This window comes from Coregonus clupeaformis, chromosome 5, assembly GCF_020615455.1.
Source record: "Coregonus clupeaformis isolate EN_2021a chromosome 5, ASM2061545v1, whole genome shotgun sequence".
NCBI classification, from domain to species: Eukaryota; Metazoa; Chordata; class Actinopteri; order Salmoniformes; family Salmonidae; genus Coregonus; species Coregonus clupeaformis.
In genome coordinates this window covers 22,648,650-22,674,322 of record NC_059196.1, presented here as the reverse complement: position 1 = coordinate 22,674,322, position 25,673 = coordinate 22,648,650, and the positions used below count along the sequence as shown (strand labels likewise).

At 41.9% G+C, this 25,673-nt stretch overlaps 1 protein-coding gene across 1 annotated transcript; it reads right to left on the bottom strand.

Moving 5' to 3' along the window:
* Positions 1 to 266: 266 nt before the first annotated feature.
* Positions 267 to 25,144, bottom strand: LOC121557317 (NF-kappa-B inhibitor zeta-like). The gene is made up of 12 exons (XM_041871104.2): positions 24,919 to 25,144; positions 22,448 to 22,569; positions 22,314 to 22,338; positions 18,245 to 18,291; positions 17,687 to 18,111; positions 17,429 to 17,611; positions 14,580 to 14,685; positions 13,385 to 13,531; positions 13,002 to 13,062; positions 1,039 to 1,202; positions 543 to 632; positions 267 to 284 (listed from the first exon to the last, which is right to left on the bottom strand). The coding sequence occupies exons 1-12, from the start codon at positions 25,142 to 25,144 to the stop codon at positions 267 to 269; spliced, it is 1,614 nt and encodes a 537-aa protein (XP_041727038.2).
* Between the last annotated feature and the right edge of the window lie 529 nt (positions 25,145 to 25,673).

Sequence of the window (25,673 nt, the reverse complement as noted above, 5' to 3'; positions counted from 1 at the left end):
CAATCGTGTTTTAGCTTACATAAAACTTTGGATGCTTTACATAAGACTTGTACGTTGCCTTGAAGTAAACCTCTCACTTTAAAGCAACCTAACAAAGATTAAGGTATTAAAAAATGAAAGGCTTTCTAAACCACATTGGCCTTTCTCCAAGACAAGTTCAAGCTTGTAACAACTCAGAAACATTTACTGTCAGTTCTCTGGCATGCCTCGCTTGGCAGATGCACACATAATTTCATAAGGAAGAGCTGTGTGGATGGACACACCATCTAGGTCATGTAGTTCCCCTAAAAAAGAGATGAACACCAAATTAGAACCATAAATCTAATACATTCTGGAAACTATTCATTAAATCGAGGACCCTATAAAATCAAAAACACCATTCTTCTAGTACAGCAAGAAATTATCATTTGCATTTGTGTGTTCAATAAAACAGTGTGAAACAAAGAAACTGAAATGTAGAGTACTGTAAATAAGGCCTCTTTTTTTGTCTACAAACCCCGTGGCAAGCATATGAAAAATACTGAAGTTTAGAAGTAGCTCACCTTACTGGGTCTGGAGACCACTCCTTGCATAAACATGTAGGACTCCATTTTGCTTCCCACTTCATTTGCATTCTCCCCACAGCGATTATCCTGAGAGAGAGTAGTTGACAGCATTTTTATCACCTGCACTTTAAGGCTTAACTCTGCCAAGCAAACAGAGCATGAATGGTTCTTTAAATACTCCAGGATTCTTCTGTATATCTTTGTGTGGATTCATTCAAAGTTAATACTTTCTAAGCTTAATCAATTATTTTATTTTTTTCTATTTTTTTGTCATTTAGCAGATGCTCTTATCCAGAGCGACTTACAGGAGCAATTAGGGTTAAGTGCCTTGCTCAAGGGCACATCGACAGATTTTTCACCTAACCTTTCGGTTACTGGCACAACGCTTTTAACCACTAAGCTACCTGCCACCCCAGGTAACTTAAATGAACACATTATGACTTCCAGATTCCAAACTTTAGCAGCCTATATCATATCATCCGTAGACACTGACCAGAGTGTGTTGGTAGCTTCCCATTTGCAGCAGACACTCCAGTGTTTCCATCATCTGCTCCTTGCGCAGTGTGTGGAGTCTCATCTGACTGTGGGTCACACTTCTCTCCAGCTCTCGCACGGTGACGTTCAGAGCCACTGCTGCACACTGAAACACACTGAGCCCTGACAGCAATACACACCAATCACAGACATGAGGCAGTGTAGAATAAGACCAACCACCCAAAATCTATCAAAGTATGTAAGGGAAAGGGGAATTTAACAATGGACGAAACATGGGTTATGACAAAGACATTGTGGTCATGGATTTTTCAATGTACAGAGCCTTCAGAAAGTATTCATACCCCTTGACTTTTTCCACTTTTTGTTGTGTTACAGCCTGAATTTAATATTGATTACATTTAGATTTTTGTCACTGGCCTACACACAATACCACATATTTTATGGGACATTTAAAAAAATTAATTACAAATTAAAAGCTGAAATGTCTTGAGTCAATAAGTATTCAACCCCTTTGTTATGGAAAGCCTAAATAAGTTCAGGAGTAAAAAGTTAACAAGTCACATAATAAGTTGAATGGACTATAATAGTGTTTAACATGATTTTTGAATGACTACCTCATCTCTGTACCCCACACATACAATTATCTGTAAGGTCCTTCAGTCAAGCAGTGAATTTCAAACACAGATTCAACCACAAAGACTAGGGAGGTTTTCAAATGCTTTGCAAAGAAGGGCACCTATTGGTAGATGGGTAAAAAAAAGCAGCAAGGTGAAGTTATTAATTAAACTTTGGAAGGTGTATCAATACACCCATTCACTACAAAGACAAAGGCGTCCTTCCTAACTAAGTTGCCGGAGAGGAAGGAAACCGCTCAGGGATTTCACGAGGCCAATGGTGACAAAATAATTTACAGAGTTGAATGGCTGTGATAGGAGAAAACTGAGGATGGATCAACAACATTGTAGTTACTCAATAATACTATCCTAACTGACAGAGTGAAAAGAAGGAAGACTCTACAGAATAAAAATATTCCAAAACATGCATCCTGTTTGCAACAAGGCACTAAAGCAATACTGCAAACAATGTGGCAAAGCAATTAACTTTTTGTCCTGAATACAAAGTGTTATGTTTGGAGTAAATCCAATACATTGCTCTCCATATTTTCAAGCATAGTGGCTGCATCATGTTATGGGTATGCTTCTAATAGTTAAGGACTGGGAGGGGTGTTTCAGGATAAAAAATAAACCAAATGGAGATAAGCACAGGCAAAATCCTAGAGGATAACCTGGGCTAAATCTTCCCTGGAGTTGCTTACCAAGAAGACAGTGAATGCTCCTGAGTGGCTGAGTTACAGTTTTGACTTAAATCTGCTTGAAAATCTATGGCAAGACTTGAAAATGGTTGTCTAGCAATGATCAACAACCAATTTGACAGAGCTTGAAGAATTTTGAAAATAACATTGAGCAAATATTGTACAATCCTGGTGTGCAAAGCTCTTAGAAACTTACCAGAAAGACTCACAGCTGTAATCGCTGCCAAATATGATTCTAACATGTATTGACTCAGGGGTGTGAATACTTATGTAAATGAGCTATTTCTGTATTTCATGTTCAATAAATGTGCAATAAATTCTAAAAACATGTTTTCACTTTGTCATTATGGGGTATTGTGTATAGAGGGGTGAGATTATTATTATTTTAAATCCATTGCGAATTCAGGCTGTAACACAACAAAATGTGGAATAAGTCAAGGGGGATGAATACTTTCTGAAGGCACTGTACATCAATCTAAAACCATCAACTTCTTTGATATGAGTAGAACTAGCTGAATAGGTTAGCAGTATTGTTTCTTTGTTGACCCCTCAGGTAGTCTATTGAATGAGCATTCTTAAAGGGACGGTTAATTCTAAATTAAATGTTTTCATGCCTCAAAAGTAGTCTTATGTTGAGATAAGTCCATATTCTTGGACATTGTGTAGATCCAGCTACAGTGCATTCGGAAAGTACTCAGACCCCTTGAATTTTTCCACATTTTGTTACGTTATTCTGAAACGGATTAAATTGTTCCCCCCCCCATCAATCTACACACAATACCCCATAATGACAAAGCAAAAACTGTTTTTTAGAAATGTTTGCCAAAAACTGAAATATTACATTTACATAATTATTCAGACCCTTTACTCAGTACTTTGTTGAAGCACCTTTGGCAGCGATTACAGCCTCGAGTCTTCTTGGGTATGACGCTACAAGCTTGGCACACCTGTATTTGGGGAGTTTCTCCCATTCTTCTCTGCAGATCCTCTCAAGCTCCGTCAGGTTGGATGGGGAGTGTCGCTGCACAGCTATTGTCAGGTCTCTCCAGAGATGTTCGATCGGGTTCAAGTCCGGGCTCTGGCTGGGCCACTCAAGGACATTCAGAGACTTGTCGCAAAGCCACTCCTACGTTGTCTTAGCTGTGTGCTTAGGGTAGGTAGGTGCTAGAAGGTCTATGGAGACCACTGATGTTAATCTTAGATTGAGTATGTGATGGAATGTCCTGACTGGGGTGCAAGATGATACCAGTGTAGTTGGGAGTGTCACCCAAGAATGGTTGGCAACTGTTGGCTTGAATTGGTTTACAATGTAGTATAAAACTGAGAGATCTCTAGGTCTGCCATTCAAATAGCAAGAGGCAATTGATTTGTGTCTTGTTATGTTGAATCCAGTACCGTATTATTAAATACATTGTATCAACTCTCCAAGTGTTTAATTATCTTCTTGCATCCTGAATTCCTTGATACCAGAGAACTCATAACACTACTCCTGAGTGGCGCAGTGGTCTAAGGCACTGCATCGCAGTGCTAACTGTGCCACTAGAGATCCTGGTTCGAATCCAGGCTCTGTCGCAGCCGGCCGCGACCGGGAGACTCATGGGCGGCGCACAATTGGCCCAGCGTCGTCCAGGGTAGGGGAGGGAATGGCCGGCAGGGAAGTAGCTCAGTTGATAGAGCATGGCGTTTGCAACGCCAGGGTTGTGGGTTCGTTTCCCACGGGGGGCCAGTATAAAAATATATGTATTCACTAACTGTAAGTCGCTCTGGATAAGAGCGTCTGCTAAATGACTAAAATGTAAATGTAAACAATTGGCGTCCAACAAACAGGATACAGTTGACGACCGAACCAACAGGTAAGCAGACTTTTATTTTTTTCGGATTGTGTTGAAATTTGCTTATCTGTGGTAAAGCTGAACTGAAAAGAATGTTAAAATTCACTATTTTTTGAGGGGGGAAGGATGAGTGGTATTGAGTTATGTAATGGGATGTAAGGAGAAATATCAAATTAGACAATGACATGGTGCTATGATTCAGAATAGCGTGCGTTCAGATAAATGAGTAGAGAGAACAGAGGATAAACGAGTGGGTTTGAGTCCCTTAATGTTTAAAGGCATTATAAAAGATTGGGCGCAGGAATCCCTTAATGGGTAAAAGCATTATAAAGAGTTGGGTTTGGAGTCTCTTAATGTTTGATAGGCATTGTAAAAGATTAAGGTTACAGGCCTTTGGTGTGTTAAATCGTCATAAAAAAAAGTACAGAATTAGTCCTTTGTGAATTACTCAAAACGTTCAGGAGAGAGAGACAACAATAATTCATATGGCATAAAGACTCGAGCAGCTACAATTAAACATATTGAATCATGGCACCAATGACTAAACAGACAAACACAATTTTAATAGATATCAAGTTGGAGATTTGATTCAAATATTTAATTACTAATTTGCATGAACTAATAATGAATACAAAAATGGGGAGCCAACTCAGTAGAACGGAATCTGGCAAGACAATCACAATTAAAAATAATTCAGAGCTCGATTTGCCTCGAAGAGAAAGAAAGGAAATGACGAAATTATGACAGACAAATACGCATTTAAAATGTATCTACTAAAACTATCGAAAATCAGACACCGGGCGAATGGATGTTAAGTAAATTTTGATTTTTCTATGTGGAACCATATCTCAGTGATTTATCAGCATGGATAGATAATGAGTATCCTCAAGATGGTAGTTTTAAAAGGGATAAATTACAGATAGCGCGAAAATATATAATTGACAATACAGCCGTAAGCAACCCAAAATGGGATTAGATTATATGAAAGAGGCGTATAAAGCATGGGATTTAATGAGCACACAATGGCCTGGAAATATCATCAGGAAAGAGAAAAAAAAATCAGCTAAGAAGTTAAGTAATTTGGCAATGGAACAAAATAGTCTACCTTATGAAAAGAGTGAGCCCTCATGGTCTATAAAAGGATCTGACAATATGAAAGGAATTTATCCACAGTTAACGAACTCTATTCACCCTCCAGCTTATAGCACGGAGGATAACTTTGAAGATGATAGCGACATATATGATTGGTTATTTATACATTCTTATGGAAGGCAGGCTAATAAAATATGTAATCCTAAAATCAGTTATAGTAAAATGTTAATGTGATAGAATTGACATTCCAAGTTTGTCCCCTTTTATAGAAGAAAATATTCCTGCAGGTTATACAAATAGTGATTAAGTGTGTTTGAGAATAGCATTGTGTGAATGTGATATGAGAGTGGTATAAATGTGGAAAATAAGTCGCAATCTGAAGTTTTAATAATAAGATATAGAAGTGTGTATGATAATTTGATATAAGTTTGGATAATAAGCTTTGATATAACATTATCTTGGTGTTCCGTACATCACTGCCCATCATAGAATATCACGGGGTGGTATTGAGAGTGGGATGTTATTTTAGAAAGTAGCGGCAAGTCTATATTTTATGGGAGGCTTGACTTTGCCGGGGTTTCCGGAAGGTTAGAGAACCGTTGAGGATCCCATGACAGGACGGGCAGTGTCCGGGAAACTAAAGTTGTTGTTTTTTTGGTTCTGCTGGGAGTATGTTTGAAGAACCTGATTTGTGGCGATTGAGAATTGTTAAAAACAAGAATGGATTGGTTGATGTGGGTACCTAAGAATTTCTAACGTTCTATATGGATTCTGTGAATATATAAAAATATGAATTTATATGTGTGTAATTGATTACTAGAGATTTGATCAAGTTGAAATAATATTAATATACTAACTTGCGCACCCAAACGTAGACGTACGTCAGGGGTGGGAAACAATAAATAAACGTTTTCTGAGTTGGTGCCGTTTATGGATCGTTTGATAGAGATAAGGTTAAACATTATATGATTGTCTACAAACTCTAGGTAATAGTCTCAGAAACTGATTGGCGTATGTCCACTTTTTGGAAAACATAGGGAATTGACTTCACCTAATGACATAACTATTAAGGCTTAAGGCATTTTCTCCGTCCGGGTACAACATGTAAGAAAAAAACTGCCCATAAGGTCTGGAAATTAACTAAGTAACTTATAATATAATAATAATAATATGCCATTTAGCAGACGCTTTTATCCAAAGCGACTTACAGTCATGCGTGCATAAATTTTTGTGTATGGGTGGTCCCGGGGATCGAACCCACTACCTTGGCGTTACAAGCACCGTGCTCTACCAGCTGAGCTACAGAGGACCACATAGTCCTTTATAACATAGTACAAAGCCAATTTAGGGTTTCCATCAAACTAATTATCATTACGGAGCTAATGTAATTGGGAAATGAGAATGTAGAATTGAATTGTGGAAGTAGATTGGAATTAAAATAATGCCTTCTAATAATGTGAATGAAAATATGCTATTAGTTATTGGTGGTTTGTGGATAGGCTTTACTAATGCCATGTTTTTACTCCGCGGGTGAAAGAAAGTCGTGCTTGCTGGGCTATATCGAGATGTAAAGGACGCAGGGGGAAATGTGAAGAAGAGATCTGAATAGTTGAATTTTTTTACAATTTCTAATTATTATTACTCAATTCTATAGTTGCGTAACACTAGTGATTAGAGTACCGGAAAGGGGTTATGGGTTTGTTTATTTTAGAAGGTGTCTCTTCCACTTAATGGAACACGGTATTATCTGATGTGTCTTGAGTAGGATTCTTTCTTCCAGGACTGTTGGAAGTCCCCTACAGTATGCATGTTAAGGGAGACGTAGGAGACCACGTCTCAACCATATTTTTAATAGATGCTTGGGATCAAATATCACTGATTCCTTACGTTAAGAAATTGATTATATTTGCGAATGAATAAAATATTACATTTAGAGGGGTAATAGGAACAATCTGAGGTGAAACAGCTATTACCTATGTCATTGGACATTGATCCAGTAACGAGACCACGATAGTTTGACATGGGAAGAAATAGAGCCGATTTTGGGGTTGGAGAGTTACAGACAATGGAGTCTAAAGGGTGATCAATTAAAAATACTCATTGCAAACTCAGAGAACCTTGGGTCGTTTTCATCTTGTGAGAGATTATATGTAATCTTATGCTGGAGTAGTCACAAGGAATTAGATTGAAACAAACGATTAATGATTTGAGGGAGTACAGTGGAATTATCTTCATAATGTTTGTAATTACAATTTTTGGATTGCTGATTAAGAGTGAATGTTAACGACATGTATACTTTTTCTTCCAGGAGAATGGGGGTAGTGATTTTCTCTCTCTTTGAAATGTTTCCCGAGACTATTTTCTTGGGAGAGTGATTAGTGAAATTAAGTATGAAGATATCCGGAGTAGGTCGTAAAAGGGAGCTACCAAATTAAATAAGGACATTTTTGTTTGTTTTTTACCATATGGTTTGCAATTAACCACACAACCCACCTATTATGAAATGTTAGTTGGGTAAGGATTTTTTGGTTTTAGTGGGGTTTGTCTCGGGTTAGTGCCGAGGTATCTTATACACATGGAATTTTATGACGTTTTTATTTTCTGTGTGAGTTTTATTTCAAAACATGATTTATTTTGATAAGAACTGTACTGAGGACTTACTGTACACCTGGGATATGAAATGTATGAAATGTTTGACTGTTTTTGGTGATTAGACTACTATGGAATGAAACACTTCTTTTAAGGATTTGAATGACCTCTGACCTCTGTCCTGACTTTCTAGTGTGGTTTGATCACCCTCAATGGAATGCCGAGAGACATTGGCTGATGAATTTAAGGTCATTTATAATATGGATGTGGTCATTTATAATAATTTTAATTATGTAAAAGTTTATAGTTCATAGCCATATTTTTATTTTGGTTCATGGGAAGAATGAGAGGGCATTGCCTTTCAATAAGGGTAGGATATCTTAAATCTATTTTCTTATGACTGTATGGATACAAGTTATTTCTTTCTTGGAGTTATTAAGGGTATTGATTCTTATTCGATTAGTTTTTTTAAACCAGTAGTAGTGTTGTTTTTTACTGTACTCACATTATGAGTCATGTGTCCAAATGGCAATTACCAGTCCTCTGAAGTTTTTGGATTGAGGTGTACACACCTTGAGGGATATATGAAGGAGTGTATTGTTGTGTTTGTTCTGTTTTGTTTCGATGTAACTCTCATCAGAATGGGTCTGGTGGAGTGTTGGGATTTCTCTGGATGGGCTTGAGGTCTAACTTCCTGATCCTGTGACTCTGCGGTGAAGTCAACAGGGTGATAAGGGGAGTATATTGGAAAGTGGTTTTAAGAATAATTGGTAAAAAAATAATAATTTGTCATATAGTCAATGCTTATATGGATTTCTTGGATTAGAAATGAACTCAACTAAACTGTTATGTTCTGTCCTCTCACGAGGTTACTACAGATGGTGTCTTGATGCATAACAGGGATAATTCGGTCAAGAACGGTGTGAACCTCAAAACCCCCTCTAACCGGCTGAAGAGGAGCAACAACGGCGTTGAATACGGTCCTGTCCAGCACAACTTCTACCGAGAGACCTGAGTCAGAGACAGCAATCGGTGTACAGCATCCAATCGAAGCTATCAACTGTCTTTTCTCTCATGCCTTTTCTCTCAGGAGTGTGACAGGAGTCCACGTGGAGTGAGCATGGAGAGAGATCCGTTCAAACAAAACATCTCTCATGTTGGTGGTATAATGGTTGGCAAATGGACAAGACATAATGGGGGGTAGATGTGGTAGCTACTCAGGAGGAGACATTGAAATTGTGACATTATTATGGGTCATCAACTTTGAACTATGAAGCTAGTCTGAAGAACATAATGAAGAGATGCCAGAAGATTGAGTGCCAGGGAAAGAAGGGTTGGTCAACTATGCCCGTAATTGATTTGGACTTATCTAAAATTGTTATTTGGGGTATCAGGTTGATGGAGGAGGTCTATACACTGCTAAATTTATAGTAATTTAGACTAAGAATGCATTGAGATACTGATCTGTAATTATAATCCTGATGAGGAAGTTAATACTAGAATTATGGATAAGTATACTGTATGTTAATAGAAATGTACATTCTGCCAGTGTTGATGTGTGCGTAAAGGGGCGACAGAGGGACGAGTTTTCAGCAATAGATATTGGGTTTTTGAGAGCTTCTCAATGTCTCATGATGTTTGAGAACATGGGAGGAGACTATCGCATTTCTAAACTAGGAATTCTACTGATTCCAGGGTTCTTTTGGTGTTGTGGTAAAAATACATGGACTAATCTTCCTCCACTGTTCAGGGGTATCGGTGGAGTGTGTACTTTAAACTACCTTCTTTACGTGGTTCAGCCTGTTGAATTTGTCCATAAAAACATTGCGGGGCATCGATCTAAAAGGGAGAATTTAGAATTTATGGGTTATGTACATTTAACGAATTCAGATTCGATTGATTTGGCTATTAGATACAACGCCATACCTCAAGATTTTAGAATATTTACACGTACTCAGTTTGTTTTTAAGACTAGTGGGTCTGAAATGGCACTCATTATACAATATGCAATTGATCATCGCATAGCATTGGATGCTTTTACAGCAGCTCAAGGGGGAGTGTGTGCGATTATAGGGGGAGATGCCTGTTGTACATACTTACCATCAGAATCAGAAGGTCTTGGGAATTTAACTAAAGCTATGGGACATATTAGAGAAATACAGGAGGGGATTAGAAATACTAATAGAGATAAAGATATTAGGGGGATATAGCAATTTGAACGTTATTGAAGTCTTTTCAAGGTTTTTTAGTGGTAATTCAATAGGCACATGGATGGCAAGCATTCTAGGTCCCCTGGTGGCCATAGTACTTATTGTAGCCATAGTTATAGGGTGTTGTTTTCCCATATTTTGGGGATTGATTTTGGGATCTGTACAAACGATTACTAACATGCCAATGATTACAGCTAGAGATGTATCAGTCAACATTCATGTAGGGAGAGAAAGTACAAATTCTTCATCTATATCATCTTATTCAAGTGTAGAGTCCATTGATAATGTTGATTGAGGATTTGGGAATGTGATAGTGGAATTGTATAACTTTGACTATAAGGTTACAGGATTCGAAATGTGGGAACGTGACTACCTCAGTCGATCAGAGAGCGCCCCAGTGTGAAAATAAGTGAAGTTATTTTTAGTGAATATATTAATCTACTTCTATTGTAGTTTACATGTAACTTAGAAATAATCAGGAATCAATGTATTTTCTTGGATGATGTCATGATGCTAATCATTCATTTGTATGTATGTTTTTATTTGTTTGCCTGGTTAAGAGGATGAGCATAAGTGAAAATTATGTATACAAGTGTGTTATTTACAATATATGTATGGTCTATGTGGGATTTTCCCTTATATATCAGTAAGGTTTTGACTATATAGACACCTAGCGTGAATATATATATATATATATATATATATATATATATATATTAGTTAGTCATGTATTGATCTTTTACTCAGACCGAGTCCATATAGGTTTGAGATGTTTGATCATGCATGATCCAGATGAGTTTATACCTTTGTTGATTATATATATTGAGAATGTGGTTGGATTCGAGTATATAGAATGTAGAGGGGGATGAATTCTCAGTTATATGGAATAGTTTAGACTCCAATCATATGTATACCACTGTTGGAGAATATTTTATTTTGGGATATCTAGTTTTATGTGAATTGTTTGGTTTAAGTAATGTTATATCTGGGGAATTTTACTTACAACAGATAAAGAGAGAAAAAGGGGGATTGATATGACGTGTTTATACAGTGTTTTAGGAATGAGGTCAATCCATTAGTATAGGTCACTCTTGGCGCCACAATGTCTGGGTGCTAGGAGGTCTATGGAGACCACTGATGTTAATCTTAGATTGAGTACGTGATGGAATGTCCTGACTGGGGTGCAAGATGATACCAGTGTAGTTGGGAGTGTCACCCAATAATGGTTGGCAACTGTTGGCTAGAATTGGTTTACAATGTAGTATATAAACGGAGAGATCTCTGTGTCTGCCATTCAAATATCAAGAGGCAATTGACTTGTGTCTTGTTATTTTGAATCCGGTAACGTATTATTAAATACATTGTATAAACTCTCCATCTAAGTGTCTAATTATCTTCTTGCATCCTGAATTCCTTGATGCCAGAGAACTCATCATAACAGTTGTCCTTCCGGAAGGTTCTCCCATCTCCACAGAGGAACTCTGGAGCTCTATCAGAGTGACCATCGGGTTCTTGGTCATCTCCCTGACCAAGGCCCTTCTCTCCCGATTGCTCAATTTGGCTGGGTGGCCAGCTCTAGGAAGATTGTTGGTGGTTCCAAACTTCTTCCATTTAAGAATGATGGAGGCCACTGTGTTCTTGGGGACCTTCAATACTGCAGAAGTTTTTTGGTACCCTTCCCCAGATCTGTGCCTTGACACAATCCTGTCTCAGAGCTCTACGGACAATTCCATCGACCTCATGGCTTGGTTTTTGCTCTGACATGCACTGTCAACTGTGGGACCTTATATAGACAGGTGTGTGCCTTTCAAAATCATGTCCAATATATTGAATTTACCACAGGTGGACTCCAATCAAGTTGTAGAAACATCTCAAGGATGATCAATGGAAACAGGATGCACCCGAGCTCAATTTCGTGTCTCATTTCAAGGGGTCTGAATAAATATATAAATAAGGTATTTCTGTTTTATATTTTTTATAATAAAAACCTGTGTTCACTTTGTCATTATGGTGTATTGTGTGTAGATTGATGAGGAAAAACATTAATTTAATCCATTTTAGAATAAGACTAACGTAACAAAATGTGGAAAAAGTTAAGGGATCTGAATACTTTCCGAATGCACTGTATATGCCTCAATCCCAAATGAATGGAAAATATGTAATTTCATGATTTTATTTGGTGCTTATCTTTTCCATTAATTTGTGGTTGAGGCATATAGCTCACAACTTATGCCGTGGGATGTGGATTCATCTTGACGTTTGACTACTTTGAGGTTTGAATCATATGAGGCTCTGTCGTAGCCGGCCGCGACCGGGAGACCCATGGGGCGGCGCACAATTGGCCCAGCGTCGTCCAGGGTAGGGGAGGGAATGGCCGGCAGGGATGTAGCTCAGTTGGTAGAGCATGGCGTTTGCAACGCCAGGGTTGTGGGTTCGATTCTCACAGGGGGCCAGTATGAAAAATCGAAAAATAATGTATGCACTCACTAACTGTAAGTCGCTCTGGATAAGAGCGTCTGCTAAATGACTAAAATGTAATGTAAATGTAATATGACAATCTTTTATTTTGGAGTGAACTATCCCTTTAAAGGTGCAATATGCAGAAATCACTCCGCCATTTTCCTGGTTGCTAAAATTCAAAAATTGTAATTTCAGTATATGTGACAAAACAAGTAATTGTACCATCTAAACCGCTGTGAAATATTATAAGTAAAAGACGCAAAAACTAAACTTAAGAACGGGAAGCATAGAAATAGCCCACATAGAACAGATCTACCACTTCTTAGACTTGCTTTCAATGAGAATGACAGATCTATAACTCGTCCAAAAACGTACATATTGCAGCTTTAAATATAAGACTTACATTAAGAGTATTTTAATATGGAAGGCTCTGAATAGGATATGAAAACAAGGAAGCCAAACATACCATCATTATCTGTAGCTTCGACATCTACATAAATTCCTTCTTTCATCATATTTTTCAGAACCTAAAAGAAGAAATATGTATACCATTAGAAAGATCAAACAGGTTCAGTGTACCAATTTCATTGTGGGAACTAACCATTGTTTACCTTTGTACACAGTAACATGACAAACATGTTTCCTGGGTTGTGAAGGTGCTGCAGTAGGCTATACATTATATAATCATAATGACAGGGTAGCATGTTAAAATTAAACTTTTAAAAAGTACCTCCCAAAAATACTTCAAATACTCTATTTCAAGTCAACTCACGGAGCTAACCTTCAAAGAGCTCAGCTCACACAACAGATTTTGTCTGTCAGTATTGCATTTTAGTTGGCTGTATTTACCTCCAGAACTGGAGTGTATCCATTCTCACCACTGAGATGCAGGCATGTCTTTCCACACCTGTCCTTCTCGTTCACAAAGGCACCATGGCGAATCAGATCAGCCACCATCAGGTGTTGGTTCTTCTGTGCAGCCAGGTGAAGTGCAGTCTGGGAACAGAAGTCAGGGGCTTAATCAACTATTTGACAGTCTCCTGTTTTGATTGGTGAGCAATCCTGATGTAGCTCAAGCTATATCACTGATTTTATACAGTAGTGCTGAGCAATTAGTGCTGAGTGATTACATTTCTGTAATTTTTCAGTTTTTAAACAACTAATTGACCGACGTCGGTTCAATTATTTGAATTCCATTTCGTTCTGTTTTTTTCTGTGAGCTCGATGTGCAGTTCCCAGATCAAGCCCGTACTGTGCGATCACTGAGATGTAACACGCCAGCTTGTCTGGTCTGCGTGGAGCAGACACGGAGACCTCGTCGACGGAGAGAAGAGAGAGTTGCTGTGTGAGGTATCGCTACCTGAAAATACATGATCTAAGTGATTGATAGTTGGTATTCAGCAGTCATAAAAGTATGCCTTATTTACTTTGAAGAACTATTAAAATAGTGATTTTTTCAGACAGCATAGGCAGCAGCTCTATAGAGATGATGACTTGGAATGAAGTAATAAAGTTATCAAATAAAACAAATATTTTAATAAAGTAATGTGAATAAAAAATTATGGATAATAAGTGATAAGCAGTAATGGGCAGTCACTACCATCATGGGACTTTATTAATTGTTTTATTCTGTGTTATTACAGCATTCAACCCACATAATGCCTAGTGCATTTAATGTTCCAAAAAATAATGAAACCGAAAAACCGTGATTTTTTTTAGATAATCGAACCGAAACTGAACCGACCTCAAAAAGCACTAATCGCTCAGCACTAGTATACAGTTGCTTCAAAGTTATCTGAACGGCTGAATGAATCTGAACAACCAGAAAACAAATGAAGTCATACTATACTGAACAAAAATATAAAACGCAACATGAAACAATTTCAACGATTTTGCAGAGTTACAGTTCATATAAGGAAATCAGTCAATTTACATAAATCAATTAGGCCCTGATCTATTGATTTCACATGACTGGGCCCAGCCAATCAGAATGAATTTTTTCCCACAAAAGGGCTTTATTAGAGACAGAAAATGTTTGATTTACCTTTCCCTCTGAGTCTTTGACATTCAGTCTGTTCAGAGCTGCCATCCTTTTGGCAATCACATATCCAAGGGCCCTCTTGCCTTGACCCACAACTCTGTGGAGAGCTCTAAAGAAAGAAGCAATGAACATATTTATAGTGTACCCACATAAATGTCACTGTGAGTTCGAATGGTTAACAACATGAATGCATTAAAGTGCAGTTTGACATGAACGTACTGGATGATACATTGCATCATGGCAATCCTGCATCAACAATGTGGGAATGTAGTTGTGTACTGTGGCTGGCCAATGATAATTAATGTGAGCATGATTTGAATCAGTGGTAGCTTGAAAGTAATAATCCAGTTTTTTCATTATCAAGTATGTCAAGAACATGAAATTTCACTCCAAAATGAATATTAGATACATATCTCTTCCTGTGTTTGTCACTAAAATCAACCATTCAAACAATTATGTGTCTATTGTCTGGTGAGTATGCAGGACATGGAAGAACTGGGACATTTTCAGCTGTGTACAGATCCTTGTGACATGGGGCTGTGCATTATCACGCTAAAACTTGAGGTGAGGGCGGTGGATGAATGACACGACAATGGGCCTCAGGATCTCGTCACGCTATCTCTGTGCATTAAAATAGCCATCGATAAAATGCAATTGTGTTCGTTTTCCGTAGCTTATGCCTGCCCATACCATAACCCCACCGCCACCATGGGGCACTCTGTCACAAAGTTGACATCAGCAAACCGCTCGCCCACACAACGCCATACACGCTGTCTGCCATCTGCCCAGTACAGTTGAAACCGGGATTCATTCGTGAAGAGCACACTTCTCCAGCGTGCCAGTGGCCATCGAAGGTGAGCATTTGCCCACTGAAGTCAGTTACGACGCCAAACTGCAGTTAGGTCAAGACTCTGGTGAGGACGACGAGCACGCAGATGAGCTTCCCTGAGACAGTTTCTGACAGTTTGTGCAGAAAGTCTTTGGTTGTGCAAACCCACAGTTTCATCAGCTGTCCGGGTGGCTGGTCTCAGACGATTCCACAGGTGAAGAAGCCGGATGTGCAGGTCCTGGGCTGGTGTGGTTACACGTGGTCTGCGGTTGTAAGGCCGGTTGGACGTACTGCCAAATTCTCTAAAACAACATTGGAGGCAGATTATGGTAGAGAAATTAACATTCAATTCTCTGGCAACAGATCTGGTGGACATTCCTGCTGTCAGCATGCCAACTGCACGCTCCCTCAAAACTTGAGACATCTGTGGCATTGTGTTGTGTGACAAAACTGTACATTTTAGAGTGGCCTTTTATTGTCTCCAGCACAAGGTGCACCTGTGTAATGATCATGCTGTTTGAATCAGCTTCTTTATATGCCACACCTTTCAGGTGGATGTATTATCTTGGCAAAGGAGAAATGCTCACTAACAGGGATGTAAAGAAATTTGTGCATAACATTTGGGAAAAATAAGCTTGTTGTGCGTCTGGAAAATTTCGGGGATCTTTTATTTTATTTTTACTTCACATGTTACATTTATATTTCTGTTCAGTATATATTTTGAGGTTGGACGTTTGCACGTTAGCACGTGGGAGTACACTGATTGGTGTCACCTCGTTAGTCAGTATGTGTTACACCTGCGCTGGCTTGTCCATCTTGTTAGTCGGAAGGTGCTTCACCTGTGCTGTCCCAGGTGATATTTAAAAGTGGCTGGCCCAGTGTTCCAGTTGTCTTGAGAGATGTGGAGGGTTAACACCTTTAGTTGGCGCTCCCTATTTGAGTTCTAGACAAACAATCCTTTATCTGATCTTCTCTGTTTTCATTTTGCTCCACCTTTGGTTTGCTTCCTGTCTTTAAGTTTGGTGTGGGTTTTTCTTTTGTTTGCCTCTTCTTGGGCAACTTTAGTGGGCGCCAGTGGAGGCTATTGAGGGGAGGACGGCTTATAATAGTGGTTGGAAAGGAGCTAATGGAATGGCATCAAACAAATGGAACCCATGTATTTGATACCATTCCACTCTAGCCATTAACATGAGCCTGTCCTCCCAAATTAAGGTGCCACCAACCTCCTGTGGTGGGCGCTCATGTTGGGTGTCTTTTAGGTCCCAGTTGTTGTTGCTAGTCAACTTTCAGTGGACACCCCCATGAGTGTCTTTCAGAACCCCTCCTAAAACCCCATTAGTTTCGTTTTGGTTGTTGTCAGTGACTCTTTGTTAGTTCTCCCTTCTGTGTGAGTGACAATATTTGGTTTTCTTGCTGGGGAACGTAACACTAACACCTAACTGCTGCCTATTAGATACCCTCAGTATGACCTTGGCATCATTTGTTGTTTGTGAATTATTGTAGGAAAACGAATATGTCTGTAACAGGTTATTGTTTATCTTAGGACAACATATCTCATTAAATTACTACAAAGCATCCATTCACCATACTGTCACATATAGTCTCTGTACAGTGCCTTTAATGACAAACTGAGTGATATCATCTCATATTTCTGTCTGAACATCCATAACATTCCACCCATTATACTGCTATAGCCTCCCGGGGTATACCATTTCAAATCAACAGGCTAAGATAAAGTGTTTTCCCAGGAATGACAACACAATAATCCCTTGGTCATGTGATGTGAAAATGCTATAGACCATTATCATGAAGTTCTGAATAGTTGGTGTAGCTATGCTGTCCTAGCACTGTCTGCAAGCACTGATTCAGTACCCTTTTCACACTATTGCGCTGACCCGAACCGCACTGTGCTAGTTTCCAGCACTGTTCCAACCTCTGGTGAATGCCTAACAAGACCAGGCAACAGCTCAGCAAGGCTCAGTAATATGAAAAGGGTAAAAGACAAATTGTGATTACAACTTACGTCCTTCCGTTCTTGTCTGTGGCCAGAAGCTCTGTGTCAGAGACCCCCGTCAGTAAGCTCTCCTCCCTCTGGAGCTGGGTCCAGAAGTATGCTGTGCTGTTCCAATCCTGGCCCATGTAGCTTGGCCAATGTGGGCTAACGCTATCCTGGCACTGGGGGCTAAAGCTATCCTGGCACTGGGGGCTAAAGCTATCCTGACAGCTAAAGCTATCCTGGTAGTCACTTCCTCCATCCTGACCTAACTCATAGCTGGAGGACTGGGGGCTAGTGAAGACTGAATCTTGGGGAGATGGCACTTGATATTCACTGGTGCAGCTGGGGAAGTAAGACATATATGAATCTGGACTGGGCATCATATTGTCGGATTCGTCGTTGATATACCCTCCATGGGAGTTAAGCGGAGGGACACTAGTGTTCTGTTTGTCTGCAGAGCTGGATAGGTTGAGCTCTGACATACAGTAGTTTGGGGCTTGTTGTGGCATCTTGTTTTCCTGACTGCACTTCATTGAGTGACCATGTTGGAGTGGCTCTGGACTATTCCATGGTTGCTCGTTGGGCTCTAGACTGTAGTCGGGTGACTCAGTCTTGTTAGACTGGCTGTATGACTTGCTGGCTTTGAGATCCTGCTCCAAAACCTCCACTATTATGGCGAGTTCCTCCAGGCTCTTTGTAGGTTGTTTTCTCTGAAACACAGTGGACACACATAATAAGTATCCAGTGTTGATTGCTGAGCCGTCCAAGTTAGAGCAAGGCAAACCTGGTGAAATGTTAAAAGACATGTATGCTTATTCATATAATGCACTGTAAATCACTCACCTTGCTACTTCTGCCATCTCTATTTGTATTTACCCGTTTCTTCTCTCCTGTGAAGAATATAATAAGGAATTTTGACAGCAGGTTTCATGTTTCAAGTTGACAGTATCTTTGTCACGTCCGTCTATGAAATAGGACCAAAGCGCAGCGTTGGGAGTGAACATGATGATTTTATTAACTTAAAGCAACCACGAAGAAAACAACAAATGACGATCCGTGAAGTTCTATACTGAATACTACTAACAGCAACAAAGAAACAATAACCCACAACACAAAGGAGAAAACACACAGAATATATATGGCTCCCAATCAGAGATAACGAGCCGACAGCTGACACTCGTTACCTCCGATTGGGAGTCATCGACCAATCACCACCTGACACAAACAAAATGAAACTCACCCATCCCCAACACCACCAAATGAAATACACCCAAACACATGAAAATGAACAACCCTGGCTCAATATAAACGTCCATAGAGCCAGAGTGTCACAGTACCCCCCTAAAGGTGCGAACTCCGGGCGCACCAACATCAGGACTAGGGGAGGGTCTGGGTGGGCGTCTGTCCATGGTGGCGGCTCTGGCCCCGGTCGTGATCCCCACCCCACCACAGTCACAACCTGCTTCGGTAGCCTCCCAATGACCACCCTCCACCTAACCCCACCTGGACTAAGGGGCAACCCCGGACTAAGGGGCAGCATCGGCCTAAGGGGCAGCACCGGGATAAGGGGCAGCACCGGGCTAAGGGACAGCACCGGACTACGGGGCAGCACCGGACTACGGGGCAGTACCGGACTAAGGGGCAGCACCGGACTACGGGGCAGCACCGGACTCAGGGGCAGCACCGGACTCAGGGGCAGCACCGGACTCAGGGGCAGCACCGGACTCAGGGGCAGCACCGGACTCAGGGGCAGCACCGGACTCAGGGGCAGCACCGGGCTAAAGGGCAGCACCGGACTAAGGGGCAGCACCGGGCTAAGGGGCAGTACCTGACTAGATGGCGGATCCTGGCTGGCTGGCTCTGGCGGATCCTGGCGGGACGGCTCTGGCTGATCCTGGCGGGACGGCTCTGGCGGATCCTGGCGGGACGGCTCTGGCGGATCCTGGCTAGACGGCTCTGGCGGATCCTGGCTGGCTGACGGATCTGGCGGATCCTGGCGGGCTGACGGATCTGGCTGCTCATGGCTGGCTGACGGATCTGGCTGCTCGTGGCTGGCTGACGGATCTGGCTGCTCGCGGCTGGCTGACGGATCTGGCTGCTCACGGCTGGCTGACGGATCTGGCTGCTCATGGCTGGCTGACGGATCTGGCTGCTCATGGCTGGCTGACGGGTCTGGCTGCTCATGGCTGGCTGACGGATCTGGCTGCTCATGGCTGGCTGACGGATCTGGCTGCTCATGGCTGGCTGACGGATCTGGCTGCTCATGGCTGGCTGACGGATCTGGCTGCTCGCGGCTGGCTGACGGATCTGGCTGCTCATGGCTGGCTGACGGATCTGGCTGCTCGTGGCTGGCTGACGGATCTGGCTGCTCATGGCTGGCTGACGGATCTGGCTGCTCGTGGCTGGCTGGACGGGTCTGGCTGCTCATGGCTGGCTGACGGGTCTGGCTGCTCATGGCTGGCTGACGGGTCTGGCTGCTCATGGCTGGCTGACGGATCTGGCTGCTCATGGCTGGCTGACGGATCTGGCTGCTCATGGCTGGCTGACGGGTCTGGCTGCTCGCGGCTGGCTGACGGATCTGGCTGCTCATGGCTGGCTGACGGATCTGGCTGCTCGCGGCTGGCTGACGGGTCTGGCTGCTCATGGCTGGCTGACGGATCTGGCCACTCATGGCTGGCGGAAGGCTCTGGCTGATCCCGTCTGGCGGAAGGCTCTGGCTGCTCCTGTCTGACGGAAGGCTCTGGCTGCTCCTGTCTGGCGGAAGGCTCTGGCTGCTCCTGTCTGGCGGAAGGCTCTGGCTGATCCTGTCTGGCGGAAGGCTCTGGCTGATCCTGTCTGGCGGAAGGCTCTGGCTGATCCTGTCTGGCGGAAGGCTCTGGCTGATCCTGTCTGGCGGAGAGCTCTAGCGGCTCCGGTCTGGCGGACGGCTCTGAAGGCTCATGGCAGACGGGCGGCTTTGTAGGCTCAGTACAGACGGGCAGTTCAGACGGCGTTGGGCAGACGGACAGTTCAGACGGCGTTGGGCAGACGGGCAGTTCAGACGGCGTTGGGCAGACGGGCAGTTCAGGCGCCGTTGGGCAGACGGGCAGTTCAGACGGCGTTGGGCAGACGGGCAGTTCAGACGGCGTTGGGCAGACGGGCAGTTCAGGCCGGCTGGCGACGCACATCGTGGACCTGGTGCGTGGAGTAGGAACAGGCCGGACCGTGCACCGGGAACACCCACCACTGGCCTTAACTGGGGATCAAGAACGGACCGGACCAGACTGGGAACACACTTCAGTCTCTCATGCCGTGCCACAACAACTTCCCTCCCTCTACTCGCCAATGGCTCCCGTAATCCGATAGCCCTCTCTCCTTTTCTCCCTGTGGCAGCCTCCTGCTGCCCAGGCGCCCAAGCCATGTGCCCCCCCCCAAAAATGTTTTGGGGAGTAACCACGGGCTTCCAGCCTCGACTCCGCGCTTCCTCTTCATACCACCTCCTCTCGGCTGCAGCTGCCTCCAGCTCTTCACGAGGGCGGTGATATTCCTCCTCAGACCACCTCCTCTCGGCTGCAGCTGCCTCCAGCTCTTCACGAGGGCGATGATGTTCCTCCGGTTGTGCCCAAGGACCCTTTCCAGCCCGAATCTCCTCCCATGTCCAAAAGTCCTTAGGAGGCATCCATAACTCCTGTGTCCAGACCCCTTGCTCCTGGACGCGCTGCTTGGTCCTTTTTTGGTGGGTTATTCTGTCACGTCCGTCTATGAAATAGGACCAAAGCGCAGCGTTGGGAGTGAACATGATGATTTTATTAACTTAAAGCAACCACGAAGAAAACAACAAATGACGATCCGTGAAGTTCTATACTGAATACTACTAACAGCAACAAAGAAACAATAACCCACAACACAAAGGAGAAAACACACAGAATATATATGGCTCCCAATCAGAGATAACGAGCCGACAGCTGACACTCGTTACCTCCGATTGGGAGTCATCGACCAATCACCACCTGACACAAACAAAATGAAACTCACCCATCCCCAACACCACCAAATGAAATACACCCAAACACATGAAAATGAACAACCCTGGCTCAATATAAACGTCCATAGAGCCAGAGTGTCACAATCTTTGTTGTTGCATGCCCTTACCCACAACATAAATGTTTGTGTAATAATACATAATTGTTGTTGTGACAGTTTTCAGTGTTATTTATGTTCATATTGTAATGATGAAATTCAGTAACACGTTTTAACTTGTATTGTTAGTTATCAGTATCCTACGAGTCTCCTTTTCAAGATGGCTGTGATATACTGTATTATTATGAAAAAGTACTTAGATGTCAAATATGCGTATGTCTTACTAATACTTTATGTGCACATCATTATGCATTATATCCATAGGCTTTATGTCACGTCTCCTCCCGTTGCTCCCCTCCGGCGCTCTGATTCGCCGGTCTACTGAGCCACCGGTCTGAGGGCACAACCTAGGCAACGCTGGAATGGAAACCCAACGCACCCTAATCACCTCCAGCGCACCTGCACCTCATCACCACCCCTATATAGCCCTGGACTGTTCAGTGTTGTGTTGTGTGTGATTGTTAGTGTCATGTTGTGTACTCGCTCTTTGTTGTTCTCTTGCTCAGTGTTAAGTACACCTTTACATTGTTGATTCCTACGTCTGCGTCCTGCCTCTTCGTATCCTCAGTACTCGTCACACTTTAAGTAACGTCTTGACTACATTTTATGACTGTTATCCGTGTGATCAGCCTCACCCATTACCAAACACTTTATGCTCTTAATGTTTGCAAAAGGTAAACAACCCTAATTCCAGAGCAGAACAAGTCACACTTTAGAGGAGGCTGCCAGAAGTGTTCAATCTTGGTTATAGGCCAACAACATAAGCATAATAGAATGAGAGTTTTTTTCTAACCTTTCAATGCCTTGCCGCTGTTGCCCTGTAGAAAGACGTAAAGGATAAATCGTGAATATGTCAAAACATCGGACTGGGGAATGTGGAAATTGTCTTCCAAGCAATTTAGCCACAGTGAATACACAATGTCATACCTGGATATTTTTGGTGTACACTCCCTTCGCTATGCGAATGTTATTAAGCATGTCTCTCACAGGCATTTTGACCCTGACTCCTAGGTACCTTTTCTCACCGTCATAGTTGGAGCGTTTTGGACCTGATGAATAAAACCATGTTGCAACAGAATGCAATTTATTTGTGAATTCAGACCGATAGTCTAAAAAGAAATGTGATAACTGATGATCAGATTATCATAATGTATCACTCATTCCAAATAGCAAGGCCTAACATATTACTCAATGTAATTTTCAAAAATGAACCACATGTACTGTATGAACCATATAGATTGCACAGTATAGTATATGAACAATCAACAGTATTATCCTTGCTTGTAAGACAATATAAAGGCTCATACATGTTTATAACAAGTTATAAATCAGTATACTTGGATGTGCAGTCTGGTCTCATACACTAGATGTAACATAGTATTTTATTTCCGGAACACTCAAATTAGTATGTTATGTTATGTTTGGTATGGTATGGTTACATAAGACAGTAGGTTACTTAAGGCAAAAACGAAAGGAGGGGGAATGGGTGGCGTATAACGCGAACTTCTAGCAATTCAAAGGCTTCATGTTCGAATCTCATCACGGACAACTTTAGCATTTTAGCTCATTTGCAACTTTTTACAACTACTTACTACTTAGCATTAGCCCTTGCCCTAACCTTAAACCTTTTAGCTAACTCTAACCCTAACCCTTTAACCTAACTCCTAACTTTAATTCTAACGTTAACCCTAACCCTTGGCCTAGCTAACTGTAGCGTTAGCCACCTAGCTAAAGGTAGCCACAACAAATTTGAATTTGTAACATATCATAACATCTTGCAAATTCGTAACATATTTTACCTTTTGCAAAATCGTAACATATTGTACGTTTGCAAATTTGTAAGATATTACACGAAATGAATGATGTACAGAAGATTGCCCTATTTGGTAAAATACCAAGTCCATATTATGGCAAGAACAGCTCAAATAAGCAAAGAGAAACGACAGTCCATCATTACTTGACAACATGAAGGTCAGTCAATACGGAACATTTCAAGAACTTTGAACGTTTCTTCAAGTGCAGTTGCAAAAACCATCAAGCGCTATGATGAAACTGGCTCTCATGAGGACCATCACAGGAATGTAAGACCCAAAGTTAACTCTGCTGCAGAGGATAAGTTCATTAGAGTTACCAGCCTCAGAAATTGCAGCCCAAATAAATGCTTCACAGAGTTCAAGTAACAGACACATCTCAACATCAACTGTTCAGAGGAGACTGTGTGAATCAGGCCTTCATGGTCAAATTGCTGCAAAGAAACCACTACTAAAGGACACCAATAATAAGAAGAGACTTGCTTGGGCCAAGAAACATGAGCAATGGACATTAGACCGGTGGAAATTTGTATTTTGGTCTGGAGTCCAAATTGGAGATTTTTGGTTCAAACCGCCGTGTCTTTGTGAGACGCGGTGTGGGTGAACGGATGATCTCTGCATGTGTATTTCCCACCATAAAGCATGGAAGAGGAGGTGTTATGGTTTGGGGGTGCTTTGCTGGTGACACTGTGTGGTTTATTTAGAATTCAAGGCACACTTAACCAGCATGGCTTCCACAGCATTCTGCAGCGATATACGCCATCCCATCTAGTTTGGGCTTAGTGGGACTCATTTGTTTTTCAACAGGACAATGACCCAACACACCTCCAGGCTGTGTAAGGGTGATTTGACCAAGAAGGAGAGTGATGGAGTGCTGCATCAGATGACCTGGCCTCCACAATCCCCCGACCTCAACCAAATTGAGATGGTTTGGGATGAGTCGGACTGCAGAGTGAAGGAAAAGCAGTCAACAAGTGCTCAGCATATGTGGGAACTCCTTCAAGACTGTTGGAAAAGCATTCCAGGTGAAGCTGGTTGAGAGAATGCCAAGAGTGTGCAAAGCTGTCATCAAGGCAAAGGGTGGCTATTTGAAGAATCTCAAATATAAAATATATTTTGATTTCTTTAACACTTTTTTGGTTACTACATGATTCCATATGTGCTATTTCATAGTTTTGATGTCTTCACTATTATTTGACAATGTAGAAAATAGTACAAATAAAGAAAAACCCTTGAATGAGTAGTTGTTCTGAAACTTTTGACCGGTAGTGTACATCCACAAATTAATACAAACCATACAAAACCCAACATATCATTCTAAATTGAGTGTCCTGGATTTCATACACAATAATACGAAATGCTCTGAGACCAGGTTGGGATGTAAAGCGTTATTAGAAAGCTTGTGTATTGCACCTTTTGGCTAAATGTAGACTACTCAACACAAGTTGATGAATTGAAGTGGGCATTCTCATTTTCAGTAAGGTTGTGAGTTAAAACATTTATGGACGTCAACTCCTTAAATTATCATATTTGGTTAGATAATGACATTTGATTAAAGAAGGAAGGCAGTCACTAAATTGTGCTGACCTGTCAAAGAAGAGTCCAGTGTTGTAGGCCCATTCCCATGGCAGTGGTCCAAACTTGTCAGGATACCTCCAGTAGGGGAATTTGGTCCCTCCAAGTAGCTGGCAGGTTCTCCTGGCATAGGTGAGTCGTAACTCCTAAACAGCCCGTTTCCAATGTCCCGATTCCCCTCAAAAGTATGGATGCATTCACTGCCCGCGTTCTCCTTACTTTTATATCTCTCACGCATCTCGCTCCCCTTTGCAGCAGCAGGGAAATATATTAGTTGGAAACAAAATCAAAAGGAGCGCTCTCAAGATATTGAAACAGACGGACTGTTTACCTGGGAGTCCTAGCCTGTAAATACCAGCGTTCAAGGTTAGTTTGGTCTGAAATCTCTCAGTGGGTCAGTAGCCTGCCCTACACGAAGCACCTGGTGGAGCTAATGCTAAATTGTTCTTACCACACCTGTTTTTCACGTCAGTGGGCGGCAGGCAGCCTAGCAGTTAAAGCGTTTATATGACATAAAACATATTTTTGAAGGGGTTGAGCGTGACTGGATGTATGTAACATAAAGACAGCTACGACTCCTTCAAATAGGTTGTTGCTTCCCTCCGGCGCATTGAGAGGTCTCGGAGAGGATCTTCGACTAAGTAAACATGCATTACCCACAAGAAACCCCCTACAGCCTGCCTTTCAAGAAGTAGAAAAGACGAGAGAAATGTTCAGTACTGGCCTACGTTGTCCCTCACTTTCGCAAGTGCACTAGGCCTACTGTC

Coding starts and splice junctions, on each gene's coding strand:
- LOC121557317 (XM_041871104.2), bottom strand. CDS start 25,144: ATGCGTGAGAGATATAAAAGTAAGGAGAACGCGGGCAGTGAATGCATC. Junction 22,339..22,447: donor TGTACACCAAAAATATCCAG/GTATGACATTGT, acceptor GTCTTTCTACAG/GGCAACAGCGGCAAGGCATT. Junction 633..1,038: donor GAAGCTACCAACACACTCTG/GTCAGTGTCTAC, acceptor ACTCTCTCTCAG/GATAATCGCTGTGGGGAGAA.